Source organism: Zosterops lateralis (assembly GCF_965231275.1).
Source record: "Zosterops lateralis genome assembly, chromosome: 24".
Classification (NCBI taxonomy): domain Eukaryota; kingdom Metazoa; phylum Chordata; class Aves; order Passeriformes; family Zosteropidae; genus Zosterops; species Zosterops lateralis.
Window position 1 is genome coordinate 4,607,435 of NC_139784.1, and position 21,284 is coordinate 4,628,718.

A 21,284-nucleotide genomic window follows, 5' to 3' on the forward strand; every position below is an offset into this window, starting at 1 on the left:
CTCGACGCCTTCCCCCCACCGGCCGCCCCCGCGGAGCTCCGGGGAGCTGCGACCCCCCGAGCACACCCTGCAACTCCCCTCAACCCCACCAGGGCCAGCAATCCCTGCCCCCAGAGTCTGGGAGTGCTGTGCCAGGGGGGTGTCCAGCAGGGCTCCTCCAGCCCCTCCTGCCTGGGGACCCCCGTGGTGTCTGTTCCCCCGCCAGCTGTGGGAAGTGGGCCCCCCCTGCACAGGAAATCCCTCCTCATGGATAGGGCTCCCCCCGGCCCCGGCGGGACCCCCCCCGCTGCCGGGGCCCCTCGCCGGCTGGGCAGCCGCTTGCCCGCCTAATCCCGGCCCCGGCACGGGGGGATTTGCTGCGCCCCGGCCCCATGAATGATTAACCGGGGAATTAAGGGGCCGCGAAGCCCCCCCGGGCAGTGGGGGCACTGGGTGACTGAGCTCCCACCCCAACTCCCTGGGGGCTTTCGCCCTGCTCTGGAGCCTTGGGGGTTCCCCTGGGGTTCTCCCCTGGGGAGTTCTGGGGATACTGACAGTGTTGGGGGTGCTGAGGGTTTGGGGTGGGGGGCTGGGAGCGTTCTGGGGGTGCTGAGGCCTGGGGGTGTTGGGGTTGCAGGGGGTTCTGGGGTGCCGGAGGGGTTGGGGGGCTATCGGGGGTACTCTGAGGGGGTTGGTTTGCTGGAAGTACTGAGGGTGTTGGGGTTCTGGGGGGCTGGCGGTTGTGGGGGGGCTGCCCCCCGGCCCCGCTCCCCATCCTCCCGTTGCCATAGCAACGGCTGGCACCATCCCTGGGGATATTTTTAGCTGCTGGTGCTGCAGGGAGGAGGTGGGGGGCAGCCCAGGCCCATGGCTGTGACACGTGTGTGCACACGCGTGTCTGCAGCACACGGCCGTGCACACCCGCGTGTGCCCAGCCCTGCTCAGGTACCCGTGTGCACACCTGCCCGGGGGTGCTGCTGTCTGCACGGGTGTGCAGGAACACACACACACACACACACACACACACACACACACACACACTCCTGTGCATCCACACGCGTGCAGACACCTGCTTGTGTCACACACAATCCCCAGTGCACACCTGTGTGGTTGCACACCCACACACTTGCACACCTCTGTTCTCACACGCTTGTGTGCACACCTGTGTTCACGTGTGTGTGTGCATGAACACTTATGTGCATCTATGCACACACACATATGTGCACACACACAATCCCATGTGCGTGCACACACTTGCACACCTGCACACACACAGATGTGCTGGGACACCCATGCTGCCACCCCAGAGCCGTTGCACACTCACCCCTTTGCACCCTGTTTGCACATACTTTGTTTTTACACTCACCCCCTGTTTGTACATCCTGTTTTTACACACACCCTGTTTTTGCACGACTCCTCATTTTCACATATACACAGTATTTGCACCCTCCCCCATGTTTGTACCTCCCCACCTTTCCACACTCGTGCTATTTGCACACCCGCCCCTGTCTGCACACCCCCGTGTTTGCAACCCCCGTTTTCACACCCCCCGGTGTTTGCACACACCCCCTCTTTGCACCCTCACCCCCGGTGTTTGCATAGTCAAATCCTATTCCCACAATCGGCCCCATGTTTCAACACAAACACATCCCGTGTTAGCCCACTCTCCCCCGTTTGCTCACCCACACGGTGTTTGCACTCTCACCCCGGTGTTTGCACACTCGCTCCCCGTTTCCACCCACCCTTTGCACACTCACTCCCGCCCCCGCCCGGCCTAGCCCTCCGAACTACCACTCCCATCATTCCCCGCGCCCGCTGTGCCCGCCGCCCAATCAGCGCGCGGCTTGTTGGCAGGTGCCGCAATGGCGGTGCCCAGGCGCTGAGGGCGGCGCCGGGCCACGGTGAGGGGCGGCGGGACCCTGCGGGACCCGCGGGCACCGGACCTCGGCGGGCTCCGGGGGGCTCCGGGGCGGCTCCGAGCTCCCCCAGGCCAAGGGAGCGGGCAGACCCCCAGCTGTGCCCCTCCGAAGCCGCTGGGCCGCTGCCCCGCGCTCCCGGCCCGCTCTGCCCTGCCCGGTGTGGTCAGGGCTCCGTCCCCCTCGGCTTGAGCTGTCCGTCCGCAGGGTGACCATGAAGGTGGTGAACCTGAAGCAGGCCATCCTGCAGGCCTGGAAGGAGCGCTGGAGCGACTATCAATGGGCCATAAACATGAAGCGGTTCTTCCCCCGCGGAGCCACCTGGGACATCCTCAACTTGGCAGGTCGGGGGGAGGCGGGGGGGTTCTTCCGCCTTACTGGGCACACTGGGGTGTTTTGGGGGTCCCCACGCGGTATTGGGGTGTTACTCCCAGTGTTCACGCCTTTGGGGTGCAGACAGGGGTATCATGGGGGTCCCTGTTGCATTTTGGGTCCCCCCTTCCCACACCATTTTCCACGCCAAAATGCCCATTCTCAACCATGCCAGTCCATTCCCAGCTGTTCCCCCATTCCTTTCCCACCCCGCCAGCTCCATTTTGGGGTCATTCCCTGTTTTTTCCCCATGGGAAGGTACAGGGGTCAGCACAGCCTGGCTTTTGGGACAAGAGAAGCAGCTTCGAGTTGAGCCAGGAGAGAATTAGATTGGAATTCAAGAGAACTTTCTTCACTGAAAGGGTGGTTAGGCGTTGGAACAGGCTGTGGTGGAGTTTACCATGTGGATGTAGCTCCTGGGGGTTTGGGTTAGTGGTGAGATGTTCTTGGAGGTCTTTCCAGCCTTAGTGATTCCCCAATTTCCTGATTCTAGCACTGCACAGGAGCCAGGTGCTGCTCCCAAGGCTGCTTCCCAGCCCAATTCAAGGGCACACCACGCAAATCCTGCCAAAGGCTAGGACTGGTTTAAAGATTTGCCAGGCTCTCCTGCTAATTATAGAAACTTGGTGCTGGGATTTTCCCTGTGTAGCAAGTCTCTGGATAAATAAACAGAGCTGGGGGTTGCTGCTCCAGGGGGTTTAAAGGAGCCCAGTCCCATAAAGGCAGCAGCTCTCACTCCTCTGAGTGTGGGGATTTTTCCCCTGTGGATCTTTTTCCCCTCTCTCCATCCTCCCATTGGATTTTCTGTCAGTGTCAGTTTTTTGTCACACCCTGTCCCCACTGCTGAGCTGCCTCTGCTGGGTTTGTCATCTCTGAGGTGTGGCTGGAGGGGCCAAGTGGAGCTGTGGCCGTGGGGAGATGGATTTGCTCAGGATGGATTTGCTGGAGGTGGGGGTGGTTGGCTCGAGGGCCAGTCCTGCTGCTGCCCAGCTGGTCCCCGGGGCTCCCTGGTGCCTGTTCCCACCCTGGTGGCACCAGCTCTGCTCTGCTGGCAGCGAGGCCTGCAGGGTACTTGGCTTGGGCTCACTGTGTATCCCCAAAAACAGACACAGAGATGATAATTCCCTATTATTTCTGCAGGAACGGGTTTCTCCTGGCTCACATTTAGCCAGGGCTCAGTGGCTTCTTTGGGGCAGCTCCTCTGCCAAGAGGAGAAGTCGCCATGTCCCCTTTTCCTTTTGGGAGCCACACGGACAGGACGCTGGCTCTGACTCTGAGCATTGTATGCACACAAGGAAAGCCCATTCCCGAGGTCCTGATGGCTGGAACAGCAGCTCCCTTCCTCACCACAGCCCCCAGAGCTGTCCTTTCCCAAGCTCATGCCTTTCAGCTTGGAAGTACAAAGGAGGGAAAGCTGGCACGAGCTGCCAGGATCACGGCAGGGCCTGGCAGATCGCTGCTGACATGTCTGCAGCGGGGACCAGCATGTGGCTGGCTCATGGTGACACTCTGGGATGGGCTGGGGAGGGGACGGCTGCCACCAGCCTTCTGTCCTCATCCCAGACGCTCTTGGCCCAGGATTCAGCCTTGGAGCAAGATCCAGGAAGTCTCCTGCCTCCGCACTCGGGATCCAGTGGTGGCTCCTCCTCCTCGGCTTTGGGGCGACAACTTCCCACCCGGCTGCTGCTCCCCCTTTTACATCTGGGTGCTCTGACCTACTTGCAGCCTGTGCTGCAGCCCGGGGCCTGCTCGGGGAGGTGCTTCCTGCACTCTGCCATGGTTCAAATGGGCAATTAAAGGCTTGGCTGAGCAGATGGGACGGGCAAAGCCCCTCAGGCCACCGAGGGCCAGACGGGCAGGGCTGCGCCCAGTGCAGGGGACTGGTGGCCCCAAGCTCAGCCCCAGGTGCCTGGGCAAAAGACACTCAGTAGAGGCTTCAGGAGCCTCTTGGCAAGAAGTGGGAGGGAGGGGAATGTGGAGAGAAGCAGTTTCGGGGCCTGGGCACCCAGAGAGAACTGTGTTAGCAAGAGGCTGCGTGCTCTGCCTGAATTATTGCCCAGCCTGTGCCCATCAGGGATTAGAAAGTCGTGGGATTCAGTGAATTTAGTAGAAAACTAGTGTGGAGTTGCTGTGGTTGGTACACTTGGACTTTGCCAGCTTCCTTGTGGGACGAGGAGAGTGTGTCTGTGTGTCCCCATGTGCTGACCTAGGACCCTCTTTCCTTGCAGAGGCTCTCCTGGAGCAGGCCATGATCGGGCCATCCCCAAACCCACTCATCTTGTCCTACCTGAAATATGCCATCAGCTCCCAGGTAAGGACCTGCTGGTGCTGCTGGGGGGTCACCTTGCAGCCTCAGTGAGGTTGGGCAAAGCGACTGGGGTGTTGGTAATGGGCAAGCACCACAAATCCCCCATGTGAGCCTCTCTGGGGCTGGGCAGAGACCCCAAATCCCCCATCTGAGTTTCTGCTGGGCCGGGGCAGGCAGTGGAGGGCTCAGCGCATGCCTTGGGCAGGGATGTTTCCATAAATAGCCTCTGCCATCGCCCAGGGTGGGAATTCTGCCCCCCGAGAGCCTCCGCACTCGCTGTGAGCGCCACGCTTTCATATCCTGGCATTTAATATCGCCTAAAGTTTGTGTGAAACACATCAGCGATCACCTAAAAATGTCTGTTTGGATTTGTGCCGGGTCAGCGCCCCGGCCCCGGCCCTGTCTGCGGTGACAGGCAGTGGGGCCGTGCCCTGACCTTGCCGTTCCTCAGCAACGAGCGCGGTGCTGGCGCACGGCCCCTGTGACACCGCGCTTGTTTTGGCTTTCTGTGTTGTAGATGGTGTCTTATTCCACGGTGCTGACGGCCATCAGCAAGGTACGGCTCTGGCAGGTGCTCTCTGAGGTTTCACTCTTTACCCACAACCCCACAAATCCCTTTCCCTCCCCACAACTCCCACCAAATATAGGTCAAGTGGAAAGCGACGTCCCTGGGCTGAGTCAGCAGCGGGCAGGCGGCGCGGATTAGCGCCCGAGCCTTTCTGTGTCCCCCTGGGGATGGGCTGCCGTGGCTCCTGGTGGCTTTTAGGGGTGTGAGTGCCTGGTCCCTCTGCCCTGGGGGGCCTGGCAGGCTCCTGGCCTGTGTGTAACCCCATCCCAACCGCCGGAAACCACATCCTGCTGCGGCCGGCGGTGCTGGCAGCGCTGTGGGGATTGGAGCTGGCCGTGGAGGAGCTGCCAGGGCCTGGGCCATGCGGCTGCAGCCACACACCACGCTCAGCTGTGGCTTCCCACGGGTGCTCTGTGTCCCTGTGCTGCTTCTATAGGGACACTGAGCACCCTCCATGGCTGCCGCTGCTTGGTGTTGGGAAGCCCCTCACAGGCTATGACAGACCCTCCACTCTCTTCCTTGTCAGGGTCACCACAGGTCCCCTACTCAGGGTGACCAAAAGAGGAATGATTTCAAGGAGAATGATTTCTCTTCCCCCACCTCTTTGTTGTTATGGGGATGGGAGGAGAACGCCGCCTCTGGCAGTCAGAAAATTTTGAGGGACTGCAGGCTGAGCTCGGAGTTGTGCTGTGAAGCCCTGGCAAAGTGGTGGGACCCCTCCAGCGGTCCCAGCGCCCATCCTGGGGGGAGGGTGTTTTCCCAGGGGAGGGCAGAGCAGGGCCCAGCCCAGCTCTGCTCCGAAGGGCTCGGGCTCGTTGCTGTTACCCGGTGCCGCGTCGCTGCCCGTTCGGAGGGGCGGGCACAGCGCTGACCTTGACAGCCGAGCCTTCCTCCTTCAGCGCAGCGTGGGCCCAGCGCAGAGCTGCGGGCAAGCTCCGGCCCGGCGGGGCTCCCCATCTGCTCCGGGAGGAGGCGGGGGGGCCGCGCTTCTGTTGCCCCCCGCCCCCAGCCCCGCGGCCGGCCGGGCTGTTGGCGCTGCCAGCCCCACCGAGCCGGGGGTGGGCAGGGGGCTGGCGTCCGGCCACCACCGCCCCGGCCTGAGGCTGCGGAGAAAACCCAGCCCCGGCCCTGCTGCCGCGGCCCCACCGCCTCTCGCCACCTCGGGAGGGCACGACCTGGCCGACAGACAGTCCTGACCTACTTCTCATTCAAGTGGCTTCTGGGCAGCTGCCAGGGGGAGTGTCCTGTGGCCGCAGCGCCTGGCCCAGCCCTGGAGGAAGGGCTTGAGCTTGTGTCGAGAGCTGCTGGAGCAGCCCCTATCTGAAGCCTCTCTGTGTTACTCTGCTCTAGTTCGATGACTTCTCCCGGGACTTGTGTGTCCAGTCGCTCCTGGAGATCATGGACATGTTCTGTGACCGCCTCAGGTACCGTGTGACATTCCAGCGCTGCCATCTCTGCCCTGGCTGTGCCATGGGCAGAACCAGGAACCAGCAGAGCCTGGGAGTCCTGTCTGATCCCAGATACTCACCCTGGCACAGGAGGGCAGGTTCCTCCTCCAGCTCTGTGTCCATTACCAAATTGCTGTGCTGTGAGTGCCAGCACAGGGACAGCAGAGGGAATGCAAACTCCACCAGCTTTGTAGGAAGCTGCTAGAAACCCCCTATTCTGGGATAAACCGTGGTTTTCCTGCCCAGTTCAGTAGATGGGGTGGGTGTAAGACCCGTGGTCTGAGGGTCTCTACTTCCTTTCCCTCTGCACCTTCCCAGGCCCTGGCTGCATGTCCCGGTCTGGTCCTGCCTGTGCTGCCCCAGGCGCTGCCTTGTTTTCTTCCTTTATGCTCTTCCGCTGGTGTTGCAGGACCCAGGGGAGTCCAGACAATTCAGGCCACAAAAACTTTTTTAGAGAGCTCAGAAATCTTCCTGTTAACCCCTGACAGCCTCTTCTGAGAGGCGGGAGCGTGTGGCAGGGACAGTGGGAGGAGAAGGAGGATGAGGAAGGTTCTTCAATGAGATGAAATGAAGCAGCAGCAATGAATATGCATCAGTGGCAGATGTTGACAAGGAGCTGTCGCTGGCCAACTGCAGAGCCGGTCCTTAATCCGTTCCTGCCTGCTCTGATCCTCTGCTTGATTTGATCAAAACTTCTGGCCTCGATGATTTGTGCATCAGGAGGGGAAAGCGTTCACCTCTCAGAGTGCACTGATCAATGCTGAGCCTCTCTTAGCAAGATAATTTGATTAAAAGCTTGGAAAGTTTCCCTGTAGTGGAGAGGCCAGTGAGGAGTGTGCAGGGTGGGGGTGTCTCCCTCCCCCTGGCACAGCAGGAATGCTGGTGGGATGGGCAGGTTGGGATCTGCAGCAGAAGAGTGGGCTGGGAGTGCGGGACCTGGTTTTGGGTTCTCCAGCCTACCCAGTGTCTGTGCCTCAGCTTCCCCACACACAGTGAGCATATTCCCACTTCTCTCCTGTCCCAGCTGCCACGGCAAGGCCGAGGAGTGCATCAGCCTGTGCCGGGCGCTGCTGAGTGCCCTCACCTGGTTCCTGCGCTGCGCCACCTTCTACGCCGAGAAGGTGAAGGACCCACTGGAGCAGGCGGCGGCTGAGAACCAGCTGAAGATGTGCCTGGAGAGGCTGGAGAAGGTGCTCAGCAGCACCAAGAACCGTGCCCTGATCCACATTGCCAAGCTGGAGGAGACGTGTACGTCCCTGCCCCGCATGCTGGCCTGGAGAGATGTCATTGCCACCTCTCCCTTCCCCCTGCCCGGCTCCTGCCGCATTGTCCCTGCGGCTCCAAGCCTATCCATCTTCCAGCCCTGTTGCTGTAACTGTCTCCTCTCTGGCTCTGTGCCACTCTCTGCCCCCTCCCCTCCGTGCTGCCCTTGGAAGAGGAGCAGAATTAATGTGAAGGCTGCGTGAGCTGTTCCTGGGTGTGTGGCGAGCCCTGTGCTCCGACAGCCTGGCACAACCCCACGCCTTCATCTGTGCCTGTGTCTGGCCAGGAGGCTGTGCCAGGCTGGGCTTGGGGTGGGACCTGCTGAGAGTACATAGACCCCTGGGCTGGGCTTGCATCCTAGCCTCTTTAGCTTGTCTGGGGTGCTGTAGGCCTTGGAGCTGGCCTGCCTGGTTTCCCCATGTGTCATTGTCACCTCGCTGAATCCCTGCCTTCCCTCCCCAGCCTCCTGGAGCACTGTGGAGCAGTCCCTTGTCAAGCTGGGAGAGAACCTGAACAACCTTGGCAGCTCCCCGCTGCGGAGCCAGGCTGATGACTGCGTGTCCCTCATCAAGAGGTGGCTGTGTGCTGCTTCTCCATGGGCTCAGGTGGCAAAATGGGTCTGAGCCCCACTCTGACCTGCCGGCTCTGAGGACTGAGAGGCTCCTGCCTCCCTTCACACTGGCTCCCAGCTTCCCTGTCCCTTCCCAGCCCAGAGCCCTGCTCCAGCAGGGGCTGCCCAGAGGAGGGAGGATGGGTCTAGTGATGACCTGTTGCAGAAGAGTCTTACCCAGGGGTTGCTCCTCTGGTGACCCTGAGACCTTTTACTATCCCTCAGCTGCTCTGGCCACACCAGAGCTGCTGGCCCTGCTCTGCATACCCCTGGAATTGCTCCCAGGGCCCAAGGGCTTGGGTGTGCCTTGGAGCTCCCAGGCACAGGTGTTCCAGTGTCCTGCCCTGGGGCAGCAAAGGTCAGGGGTTTGGTCAGGGAATGGGAGTAGGACAGGAGGAGCAGGAATCTGTCCCTGCAGGGCTCCAGTGACCCTGGGCTGTCCTCTTCCACCCAGCATCCCCACCATGCTCTCAGTCCACTCGGAGCAGCTGAACAAGACAGGCTTCCCCACCGTGCATGCTGTGGTGCTGCTGGAGGGCACCATGAACCTCACAGGAGAGACCCAGCCACTAGTGGAGCAGCTGATGATGGTGAAGAGGATGCAGGTACAAAAGTGACAGTGTGTTCTCCTCAGGCAGCCTGGGGCTGTGGGGCCAGGCCACAGCTCCGTGTCATGTGCCTTCCCTGTGCTGGGCCTGGTCCAGGGGAGCAGCGGGAGCCCATCAACACCTCAGCAGGGGTTCAGGGTTTGGCTGTGTTGGGGGATGTGCTTTGCTGCCAGCCCAGCACTGGAAGAGTTTGTGTGTGTGTCCCACAGCGCATCCCCTACCCGCTCTTCGTGTTGGAGATCTGGAAGGCCTGTTTTGTGGGCCTCATCGAGTGTCCTGAGGGCACAGAGGAGCTCAAGTGGACAGCCTTCACCTTCCTGAAGGTAGGGCCCAGCCCCAGCACTGAGTCTCTGCCTGCTGCTGCCTTTCCCTTCAAGTCTGGCTCCTGCTGAGCCCTGAGCTCTGCCAGAGCAATCAGTCCTTGCAGTGTGCCCCTTGGGGTGCCCACACCACACAGTGTTCCCCTTGAGGTATCCCCCACCCCACAGTGTGTCCCTTGGGATGCCTTCCAACCCCACAGTGTGCCCCTCACCCACAGTGTGCCCCTCAGGATGCCACTTGGGATACCCTCACACCTCACACTGTGCCCCTTGGGATGCCCCCACACCCCAAAATGTGCCCTTTAGTGAGTGTTCCTGGGATGTTGTGGGGAAAATGTGGCTCCAGGTGATGGTGGAAGGACATTGTGGAGGGGAACAGGGGCACAGAGTCCTCCCCTGGGTCCACACACTGCTGCAGAAATGCTGCTTTCCTGGGGCTGGGAGAGCAGCTGGGTGCAGCTGTGTTCATGTGTGCTGGTGCTGCTGGGGGGAGTCCCAGCTGTGGAACAAGGTCTGCCCTCATGTCACTCTGTGTCTTTCAGATGCCCCAAGTGCTGGTTAAACTCAAGAAGTATCCCCAAGGGGACAAGGTGAGACTGGAGGGACATCTGTGGGACCAGTGTGTGTCACAATGGTGCTGTGCCTGGCCTGCACGGGGAAATGCTCCCTCTCCCAAGAACCTCTCTGGCAGAGCAGCTGGGGGCAGGTGGAGGTGGGCCTGTGCCAGTGGCGTGGTGGCTGAGTGCCTGGCTTTGTGTTTGTCAGGATTTCACTGAGGATGTGAACTGTGCCTTTGAGTTCCTGCTGAAGTTGACCCCTCTGCTGGACAAGGCTGACCAGCGCTGCAAGTGAGTGCTCACCATGGCCAGAGCTGCTGTGTAGCCACATGCCCCAACCACCCTGTCCTCAGTGTGGGGTGCTGGGGCAGCTCCTGCCAGGGCTGGGTTAGTTTCTGGTCTCATTTCTTCTTCCTGAGGACCTGCTGCTGCCACATGAGTGAGGCAGTGTGTGACAGCTGAGTCATATGTGTGACACCCAGAGCTGCTCTGGACCCTGTAGCACCCTTGAGGGGATGGGACAGGGCCAGGAGGGCAGCTCATAAGTCCCCCTACCCTGTGGCATTGTTTGGGGTGACAGGAATGCTGTCCTTGGGGCTACAGCTCTCCTCTCTCTTCCAGCTGCAACTGCATGAGCCTGCTGCTGCAGGAGTGCAGCAAACAGGGGCTGCTCTCCGAGGCCAACATGAACAACCTCATCGACAAACGGTACAGCCACACCAAAGTCTGGGAAACCCACAGAAGTGGGGCTGGAGCACCTGGTTTTGTGGGGAGCATGAGGGAGCAGCTGTGCTGACATCAGGGGGCTGTGACTGGGACATGGCAGCCTGGAGGGACGAGATGCTGCTTTTGGGACAGCCTGGGTACAGGCAGGGTCTGTCCCCTCAGAGAGGCAGCTGGTGGTGGCCTGAGGCAGTGGCTGCCCCTTGAGGGTGCCAGTGGGTGAAGGGAGGGAGGCAAGGTGGTGGATTTCTACACACTGGCCCTTCTTTGGGATCCCCCAGGGCCGCAGACAAGGAAAACTCCCCATCCCTGAAATCAGCTGAGAACGCCAACATCCAGCCAAACCCTGGGCTCATCCTGAGGGCTGAGCCCACTGTCACCAACATCCTGAAGGTGAGTGGCCTTCTGCAGCCGTGCTGGGCGGGCTGAGCTCAGGCCTGGAGCCCTTTGCCAGCAGCATCAGTCTAACCAGGCAGCCAGGGCGGTTGGGAGGCGCCGGATTTCCCCCTGCCCTGGGGTGGAGTAGTGGAGGAATCACTGGAGCCTTGCTGCTCTATTGTGGAGATTAGGAGCTCCCCTCCTCCTTCCCAGGAAGCTGGAGGAGCTGTCAGGTGGCATGTCATCAGTGCCAGCAGCCTGAACCCAGCCAGCTCTGCCCGTCCCGCTCAGCTGCTCCCTGTGTGCATTTCCCCTGTTCCCTGGGGACTCCTCATGTTCCTATGTCACTCTGGTTGTTTTGCTGCTACTGAGTGATGGGGTTGTTTTCCTGCTGGTGGCGGGGGCTCAGAAGTCTCCATCCCACCTCTCCCAAATCCAGCAGGTCGCTGCTCCTCAAAGTCTCAGGGACAGCTCTTGCAGCTGATCAACTCTGTACCCCAAAAGCTGTTTGTGGAGTTTGGCTGCTCTGTAGCACACATTGCCCATGACTTCCCTTTCCTCTTATTTTTTTGCTTGTAGACCATGGATGCGGATCACTCCAAGTCCCCCGAGGGCCTGCTGGGGGTCCTGGGTCACATGCTGTCTGGGAAGAGCCTGGACTTGCTGCTGGCAGCAGCAGCAGCCACTGGGAAACTGAAATCCTTCGCTCGGAAGTTTGTCAAGTGAGTATCCACCTGGGTGACACTGACTGGTGACCAGTGGGCTGGGGGGAACAGGCAACCCCCTAAACTGCCCTCTAGACAGAGCTGGATGTGCCTTTGGCCCTGTGGAGCACTGGGGAGGGCTGGGATCTCAGGGAGGCTGCACCCCACAGCACCCCATCTTTGCCTCTGCATGAACAGGACAGAGAATTGGAGCCAGGTTGGTCTGGGGGTGTTCAGAAAACATCCCCAGAAGGGTGAAGGCTATGGCAGAGCCCTGGATTCAGGGCAGTGTGTCCCTGCTGTCCACAGACACGGGGGATGTGTGATGGGCTCACCCAAGGTGTCTTGACCCATGCCAGCCTTGGGGTGCGTGGGGGGCCTGTTTGGGGGTCTGTGCTCTGAAATGCCCACAGGGCTGTCTCTGGGGAGAGCCCATTGGTGTGGGGTGAGCAGCATGGCTGGACCTGTGTGGCCACAGGGAGCAGAGACAGGGAGGAGGTGACTTCTCCCTATGGTGCTGGATGGTGTCTGCAGAGCTGGGCCTTGCATCTCCTGCCCCTCTGTGCTGGGATGGAGTTTGGGGGGAGTCTGCAAGCTGGTCAGCCCCCTGCTTGTCTCAGGGTTGGGAATTGTCTGGTTGGGCTGATAATGCTTTGCTGCCACTCTCTGCCCCTCCAGGCTGAATGAATTCACCAAGCAAATCACTGGAGAAATCTGTAAGTGCGTGTGCATCCGTGCGTGGGGTGGTTGGAGCTGTTCCCCCCCTGCTGCCTGTGCTGGGATGCTCTGGGGCCTGGCTGGTTTAAACTGGGACTGGCTGTGGCACTGGAGCAAGCTGAGCTGTGCCAGGCCCGACTGGGGGTGCTGGCAGGAGGGGGCCATGTGCCAGCAGGGATCTGGGCTCCTGCTGCCTTTATGTCCATCCCAAATCTGGGGTGTTCCCATGGGTTCCCTATCCCCATCTGAGCCTGGAGGCCCCTTGGCTCCCTCCCTGGAAGGGGTGATGTGTCAGCACAGCCCAGATAAGGACTCTGACTCCGTGTGATGAAATTTGTGGAGTGCTCTGACCTTCCATGGTGAGGGGGGGCCCACTTGGGCTGGGGCTGCCCAGAGGGAGGCCAGAGCTGCTCTGGGGGCTCAAGCAGAGGCAGATGAGATGGGGGGAGGCACTTGGAACATCCCCTTGTTCACTGAAGCACAGGGGGCAGTTAGAAAAGCTGTGTGGGGGAAGCAGGGCTCCAGCCCCCATTCCTGTGGGGTTCTGCTTCCCTCCTCCTGCTGAGGCCAGAGAGCCCCAAGAGATTTATTTCTTCTTCCTCAGCCAAGAGTGGCCCAGTCCGGGCTCTGCTCTTTGACATCTCCTTCCTCATGCTGTGCCATGTGGCCCAGACCTATGGCTCAGAGGTAAGGATCCTCCGAGGGGATGAGAGGGTGGGACTGGAGCCTGTGAGGGAGGGGAAGGATGAAGCTGGATCCTAAGAAGGCCTCTCACTCTGCCAGCTCAGCCTCTGTGCTGCTGCAGCCTGTCAGCCTCCTCTAGTGGCCAGCCTGCCACTGTCACCACTGTCCCTCCTGTCCCTGCAGCCACTTCATAGCCCAGGGCACAGCACCCAGTGCCTGTCACCTGGAAATCTGTCCCTGGGGCTCTCTGGGTGCCACATGATAGAGGGAGACTTGCTGTTGCCTCCCCGAGGACTTGGGCTGTGCTTCATTGATGGGCTGTGGGATCAGTGGGAATGCTGCTTCCAATGGCCTTGGAGCTCACCCAGTTTGCCCCTCCAGTTTGGCACTGCTTGGCTGGGGGGTTGCATGGCCTGGCAGTGTCAGCCCTTCCCATTCAAAGAGGAACTCACAGCCCTGCTCAGGAAACAGCACTACTTCAGTTGCATGAAAATTTTGCAGTTTTCGACATCTGTGTGTGTTGGGAGGCGAAACGATACCGAAACACTGGGAATGCAGAGGGGGGAGAGAGGGGTCCTGCCCAGCTGGCCCTGGGAGCAGGGAGGGGGGGCCAGGCAGGGACGGATGTGCCCAGGGCTGTCCAATGAGATCTCACCCCCCCCTCCCTAGCCCGGTGACTTTCCTGCCCAGCTGCTGCTGAACAGATGTGTAAAACTTTTTTGGATAAAAATAGTGTCCCCTGGGTGACACAGGCCGAGGGGAGGAAGTGACGTGTGGGGTTCCCAGCTCATGGCCCCCACAGGACCCTCCCAGCTGGGCTGTGTGACCCTGGCCCCAGGGGGACCCTGTGCATGGCTTGGCAGGGTGGGGGGGACCTGTTTGAGCTGGACATGGTGACCCCGTGGCCACATTCACAGCTGGCCTGGCATCTCTCCTCTGAGCCGGGCTGTGTTCTGCTGGGGTTTCCCCGTAGTTTTGGGGGAAACCACAGCCCACAGACGGGAAACCAGTACCTCTGAGGGGCTGACCAGAGCCCTACTGGGGCCTGACCAGTGCCTGTCTCTGCCTCCAGGCCACAGGGCGGCGCTGTTCCCACAGCCACAAGCACCCCAGGGTGGGGGACAGACCTCAGGGTGGGGGTCTCCAGCAGGGTCCCTGTGCGATGCAGACCCCGTGCTGGTTCCTTTCCAGGTGATCCTGTCGGATTCCAACCCTTCAGGAGAGGTGCCCTTCTTCGAGACCTGGATGCTGACCTGCATGCCTGAGGAGGGGAAGATCCTCAACCCCGACCACCCCTGCTTCCGCCCAGATTCCACCAAGGTGGAGTCCCTGGTTGCTCTCCTCAACAATTCCTCTGAGATGAAGCTGGTGTAAGAGCCCACCCATGTGTCCACCCTGCCAGGCCTGAGGGGAGCCCCCAGCCCAGCTCCCCTGGCCCCACAGCTGTGTCTGAATCTCCATCCCACCCCAACAGGCAGATGAAGTGGCACGAGGTGTGTCTGAGCATTTCAGCAGCCATACTGGAGATCCTCAATGCCTGGGAGAATGGAGTCCTCACCTTTGAGTCAATTCAGGTGAGGCTGGTGGGGGCCAGAGTGGAGCTGTGCTGTGTCCTGAGGAGGGGCCAGAAGCTCTGGGGTATCCTGTTCTCCTGCCCTGATCCCTCTGGCAGCTGTCTTGGAGCTTACTGTGACTTGGAAGTGGCAAACTGATGTGGCTTCAGCCCCTTGTTCCTGCTCTAAACTGCCCACTGTGGGTGGCAGTGGGACTGGCAAGGGACAGTGTCACCCATGGAGGAGAGGAGAGAAGGGCTTGGACCCTGCAGTCAGGACCCACAGTCCTAGGAGGTGATGCCTGTGCATCCACCTGGCTGTGCTCATCCTCTGCTCTGTCTTCTCTCCTAGAAAATCACAGACAACATCAAGGGGAAGGTGTGCAGCATGGCAGTGTGTGCTGTGGCCTGGCTGGTGGCCCATGTCCGCATGCTGGGCCTGGATGAGCGGGAGAAGTCCCTGCAGATGATCCGGCAGCTCGCCACCCCCCTGTACGGAGAGAACACGCTCCAGTTCTACAATGAGCGGTGAGCTTGGGGACACGGGCCTCTTCCTGCCCTGCTGCCACTTCCCAGTGCCACATCTCCTACCCTGCTTCCCCTTTTCCACTTCCTGAGGCTGTGCCATCTCCTGCCCTGCTTCTGCTTCTCAGTGCCATGGCCTCCTGCCCCAGTTCCACTTCCTGATCTCATGTCATCTCCTGCTCTGCTTCCACTTTCAATTCCATGCTGCCTCCTGCTCTGTTTCCATTTTCCAGTGCCATTGTCTCCTGCCCTTCTTCCTCTTCCCAATGCCTTGCCATTTTCCCTGTTTCTGCTTCCCTGTGCCATTCCCTCTCCTGCTCTGCTTCCATTTCCCTGGTGCTATGTAAATTCCTGTTTCCGTTTCTTAGTGGCATGCCATTTCCTGCTCAGCTTACACCTCCCAAGCCATGCCATTCTCTGCCCTGGTGTCCCTTCCCTGACGCTGTCTCTCCACTGCAGTGTGGTGATCATGAGCTCCATCCTGGAGCACATGTGTGCCGACGTCCTGCAGCAAACGGCCACACAGATCAAATTCCCTTCCACTGGCATGGACACCATTCCCTACTGGAATCTTCTGCCCCCCAAGAAGCCCATCAAGGAGGTGCTGACCAGTGTGTTCACCAAGGTGCTGGAGAAGGGCTGGGTCGACAGCCGCTCCATCCACATCTTCGACACCCTGCTGCACATGGGGGGTGTCTACTGGTTCTGCAACAACCTGGTCAAGGTATGAGGGGGCAGGAGGAGCCTCTAGTGCTGGGTGGGGTGCTGAGGCCAGGACTGGTGGGTCTAGTTTGTGTCCCCAGTGTCCTGGGTGTCCCTGGGCTGGGTGCTGGGACAGTTCTGGCACTGGAGGGGAGTGGGGCAGCCCCACCTCTCCCCCCTGCCCTGCAGGAGCTGCTGAAGGAGACTCGGAAGGAGCACACGCTGAGGGCTGTGGAGCTGCTCTATGCCATCTTCTGCCTGGACATGCCCCAGCTGACACTGACACTGCTGGGCCACATCCTGCCCAACCTGCTGACAGACTCCTCCAAGTGGCACACCCTCATGGACCCCCCCGGGAAGGCTCTGGCCAAGTAAGACCCCAGACCCATGGAGACTGCCTTCTCGAGGCCTGGTTGGCAAGATGGGGGGATGGTCTGTGCTGGGATGAGAGTCCTTCTCTGGCTTCAGCAGTGCCAGCAGTTCTCACACTGGTCTCCATTCCCTGCTGTCCCCCTCTGAGGAGGAAGCTGCCATGTCCCACAGCCCATTGTCAGGTGGGCTGGCAGCACCTGGCCGTGTCCCTGCTCTGTCTCCAGGCTCTCTGTTTGGTGTGCCCTGAGCTCCTACTCCTCCCACAACAAGGTCCAGGCCTCGGCCCGGCAGAAGAAGAGGCACCGGGAGGACATTGAGGTGTGTCTGGGTGGAGCAGGGGTTGGCTGGGAGTCTCTCTGCCCAAAAGCAGCAAGGGAAAGTGAGGGTGGTGGAAGTGAATGGGTAAAGCCAGACTCCCTGCCCAGCTTCTCTGGGTTCTCTGAGGCTTTCCAATGTTAAAATTTAGGATTCTCCCTTTTGTTTTCTGGGCAAAGGGCTGTAATGAGCTGGTCAGCATATGTCCAGCTCAGACTGGGGTGCTTGGGGTGAACAGAGATCAGATCCTGGGCTGTGGGGCTGTGCAGGGTGGGTCACCAGCCCTGTGCAGGGTGAGGGGCTGGTGGGGCTGACCCCCCTCTCCCCCCAGGATTACATCAGCCTGTTCCCGCTGGATGACACACAGCCCTCCAAGCTCATGCGGCTGCTGAGCTCCAATGAGGAGGATTCCAACATCCTCTCCAGCCCCAGTAAGTGCAGGAGGGGAGGGAGAACAGCTCCTCTGCCTTGCTGTCCCTTTTGGGTGTGAAATGTGTATTTGCACAAAGCCCTTCCCTTCCCAAACCGGCCGAGTGAGGATTTAGAGCTCTCAAGTGTTTTTTGAGTTATCCTGGAGTTTTTGCACTAGGGAAAGGTCAATTTCTTTATTTTTCTGATCAGAACAACTTTAAAAGGGTGAGAATACAGCTTCCTTTTGTGCCAGTGCCCCCCAGCCCAGCACCCCACACCCAAGGGGCTCGAGGGCTTTGTGTCCCTCCAGCCACCCTGCATGGGACCACAGCTGGAGGTGACATTCCTGATGTCTGGGGCCAAATCCTGACATTCCACTGCTGTTAACAAGACTGAAGCAGACCGGATGAGGCCCCTGGTCACATCCGTGTCCCTGCAGTGTCACGGGTTGCAACAGCTCCGGCAGGGGATTTGTGGGGGGGTCCATGTCCTGCCCTGTGGGTGCTGTCACAGTTCCCACATACATTGTCCACACTCCTGGACAGTGAGTCAGGACATGCTCAGGTCATTGTTTCTCCCTTTATCCCAAATTACTCTATATATTAATTTTCGACACATCCATTGACCTTCAGTTTCAGTTGGTTTCATTAATGTTGAAATACGGGCTTTTCCCTTTATTTCACTTATCTTCTTTTACCTCCTGAGACAGTCCCACCTCTTCCCAGTGACATTCAGGACTTTTTTGAGCTATTTGCTGCAGTGATGTGGAAATGCCGCTTCCTGCAGCCACCATGTAACTCATGTGATTCCATGAGAAAAGTGTGGGAGGGCTTTCTTTTTCTGGTGAGCATCCTCAGAGCAGCACAAGGTGGATCCTGCAGATTCGGGCAGGGGCTGTGGGGTGTGCACTAGAGCCTTCCCAAAGGGATTCCCATCCCGTTGGAGTGGACCTGACCCAGTTCTTCCCACAGGAGGGCCCAGCAGTGCTTCACAGCTGGGGTCAGCTCAATCCTGCTGGTCTGTCCTGGGATTTGCTGCTAGATTTGGACATGCCTCAGCTCTGATAGCTGGATTGCACCCTGACAGTGAGATGGGAGGGCTGCTGTGCAGCTGTTGAACATCTGGCTTGCACACAGGATGTGTAACGTGTGTGTCGCTGCCGTTCCCCGCTCCCAATCGTGACACCACACATCACACCCCGAAAGCAGCAAGGGAAACCTGCCTGGGCTCCGTGTGAGCTGGCACAGGGGACAGGGATGGGGCAGGGAGACCATCTGTGCTGTTTCTGGGGTGCCCCGCTGGCACAGACTCTGTCGGGTACAAGGGACCTAAACCTCTTCTGCTTCACAGAGTTGTCTCATGGCAAAGCCCCTCCCAGAGCTGGGTGACTTTGAGTGGCCAGAGCTGGCCAGTGTGGGCACATTGTCTCAGCCAAGGGGGCCATGAGGCTGTTCCTGACTCTGTGCTCCTGCCCACAGATCGCTCCATGAGCAGCTCACTCTCTGCCTCTCAGCTCCACACTGTCAGCATGAGGGACCCGCTGAACCGAGTGCTGGGTAAGGTGGGGATGGGTCTGTGGGGTCACATCCAACCTCTGGGGCACCATGAGAAGTTCAGGCCACCCGCAGCCTCCCAAAAGTGACCTGACTGCTGCTCTCTCCCTGTCCCCACAGCAAACCTCTTCCTGCTCATCTCTTCCATCCTGGGGGCCAAGACAGCTGGCACTCACACCCAGTTTGTCCAGTGGTTCATGGAGGAGTGTGTGGAGTGCCTGGAGCAGGGCAGCCGTGGGAGCATCCTCCAGTTCATGCCCTTCACCATGGTGGGTTCAGCGGCCGTGACACCCCTGTCCCCTTGTACACCAGGGTCCCACAGGATGGGCACATCCCAGGCTCCTGCTGACACTCACCTGTGTTTCTCCTCTGTCCCTGGGCAGGTTTCAGAGCTGGTGAAAGTGTCCACCATGTCCAGTCCCAAAATTGTCCTGGCCATCACTGACCTCAGCCTGCCCCTGGGCCGCCGTGTCGCTGCCAAGGCCATCGCTGCGCTGTGAGCGGGGCTGCTCCACTCAGGGGGGATCCCTGAGGGGCCCAGGGGTCTCCCTGGAGGTCTGGATGGCTGGGATGGCCCCTGACACTGCAGCTGCTGGAGGGCTGCACCCTTGGAACATGGAGACATCTCCTTGCTCTGCCTCATGGCACTTTTGATACTGAGACACCCCCTAATTTTTTTTTTTTTTATTCTATAAATCAATTCTTTTGTACAACCAGCTTTTGCCTCATCTATGTTTGGGTTCCTGGGACTCCCCAAAACTGCTCGATTTTGGGTGTGATGGGGAGCCAGTGGCCAAGCCCTGTGCTGGGCAGGAGGGGAAATCTCCCTCACCCTGTCCTGAACCTGAGGGTGGGTGGTGGGCTGCCTGTGGTGCTCTGACTGGGAGCAGGCACTGTGCTGGGTGGAGCAGGGATGCTTCCCTGTTGTGCTGTCAGCCACAAGCAGGGTCTTGTTGGGAATTCTGCCACATGAGCGTGAGTTCTTGTCAGAATTCCTCCCCATGAGTGTGAGTTCTTGTTGGAATTCCCTCCCATGAGTTCAGTCTGTGGTGAGCACTGCACGGGCAGTGGGTGAGTAACTGTGGCCTCGCCAGCACCACACTGGCATCCTGCTGGGACAGGACTGACCCCACACCCTGTCAGCTGCTCCAGCAGTGAGTCCTCCCAGAGCTGTCGTGAACTCCTGTCCCCGAGGGGATGGCAGGGCCAGGGCTGCACCTCTGCCCTTTCCACTGGTGTTGACTCACAAGAAAGGGGAAAGCGGAGCAGCGGGTGCCAGCCCTTCCCTCAGGGCACTGTGACTCCGAGACCACTCCTGGGTCTGAGCTGTGCCTCTGTCCCCCCACGGCTCCAGTGGAGTTCCCAGCCCTATTTTGGGAGACTCTGAAGGGAGATGGGGCACAGGGGGATCCTGGAGTGGTGCCGCAGGAGTTGGGTCAGTGCTGGCCAGGGAAGAGGCAGCAGAACAGTGACTCAGGGCTGGGCTGACTCCGTCTGATCCCAGGATGAGTTCAGCTCCTGGCAGCTCCCAGGCATTGCTGGAGAGACCTCGATGCGCTTGGGGTAGCTGCGGGTGTTGCTGGTCCTTGGCCAGAGCATCCTCCCCCTTCCTGCTGGCCCCCGGGGTCCAGCCCCTGATCCCAATCCGGAGCACCTGGGAGCAGCTGCAGGGTGGGGTGGATGACAGAGCCGTGGCACGAACCGGGATGGGCCGGGATGGCCTCACCAAACCTGACACTGGTGTGAGTCCCACCCTGAGCTGGCACCGACCTGCTTGGGCACCTCTGCTCGTCCAGGGGCAGCTCTTTACCGTTAGCCCAGAGCAAAGAGCAGGACCTGGCGTGGCCTTCCCAGTTCTGTCAATATTTGCCGAGGCAGCCCCATGCCTGGTGTTGGCACCGGTGCTTTCCCTTACAGGAAGGGGCTGGAGCAGGTGAAGGGAGTTTTCTGTAAGCGCCCGTGAGGTGGGGGAGGAAGGAGGGAACTGCTGCCCGTGGGGTGTGTGCAGCCAAATGCCCGTGGGCGAGGGCTTCCATCTGGCAGTTCGTGACCATGGGGCTCCAGCCTGTGGTGAGAGGCAGGAACTGAGAGCCCTGGCAGCCCGCAGCACTGGGCTCTGTCCGTGTGTGGCTGGGATGAGTGTGGTGAGGGATGCTGGTGGTCATGGGATGCGAGCGTGGGCCCAGTGGCAGGAAATGGGGCTGGTGAAGCTGGGACAGCCCAGGGTGGGCAAACACCCACTGGGGAGAGGCTGAGGGTGCCCTTAGGGGCTTTCCGGGGCAGGGGAGATGCCCAGGGCTCTCCTGACGTTGCTCAGCCACATGGGGGCTGCCCCTTTTGTCCATCCACTCTGCCTTCCTCACTGCTGAAAGCATCCTCCCACCACAGCAGCTCCGGGAGGGCTCCGGGCACATCACTGGGCAGCTCTGGAGCAGATTCCCTCTTGTGACAGCAGCAGCAGCAGAAGTGTGGCTGGGGACCCCCAGTGCCACCAGCCCCAGGATGAGCCCGCAAACCAGCTCTGGGCATGGTGCCTGTGCCCTCAGCGGGCACTGCCAGCCCGAGTGGCTTCCGGAGCTTTCTAGGAATCGGCTCTTGCCCAAGCAGCGCTGCCGGGCGTGGGAGGAAGTGGCCATCCCACGGTGCCTCCTGAGCCCTCAGCGGGCTCAGGCCCTGGGGTGGGGGCACTGCGGGGGCTG

General features: G+C 60.1%; 1 protein-coding gene across 1 annotated transcript; it reads left to right on the forward strand.

Moving 5' to 3' along the window:
• Window positions 1–1,845: 1,845 nt before the first annotated feature.
• MED24 (mediator complex subunit 24) lies at window positions 1,846–19,465 on the forward strand. The gene is made up of 26 exons (XM_083877723.1): window positions 1,846–1,880; window positions 2,103–2,239; window positions 4,496–4,578; window positions 5,093–5,131; window positions 6,494–6,567; window positions 7,616–7,839; window positions 8,317–8,428; window positions 8,919–9,069; window positions 9,282–9,395; window positions 9,935–9,982; window positions 10,158–10,240; window positions 10,571–10,657; window positions 10,954–11,065; window positions 11,630–11,772; window positions 12,433–12,470; window positions 13,076–13,158; window positions 14,347–14,525; window positions 14,630–14,729; window positions 15,060–15,235; window positions 15,692–15,956; window positions 16,124–16,305; window positions 16,531–16,624; window positions 16,953–17,052; window positions 18,511–18,588; window positions 18,706–18,854; window positions 18,969–19,465. The coding sequence occupies exons 2-26, from the start codon at window positions 2,110–2,112 to the stop codon at window positions 19,083–19,085; spliced, it is 2,961 nt and encodes a 986-aa protein (XP_083733849.1). The 5' UTR covers window positions 1,846–1,880; window positions 2,103–2,109; the 3' UTR covers window positions 19,086–19,465.
• Window positions 19,466–21,284: the final 1,819 nt, after the last annotated feature.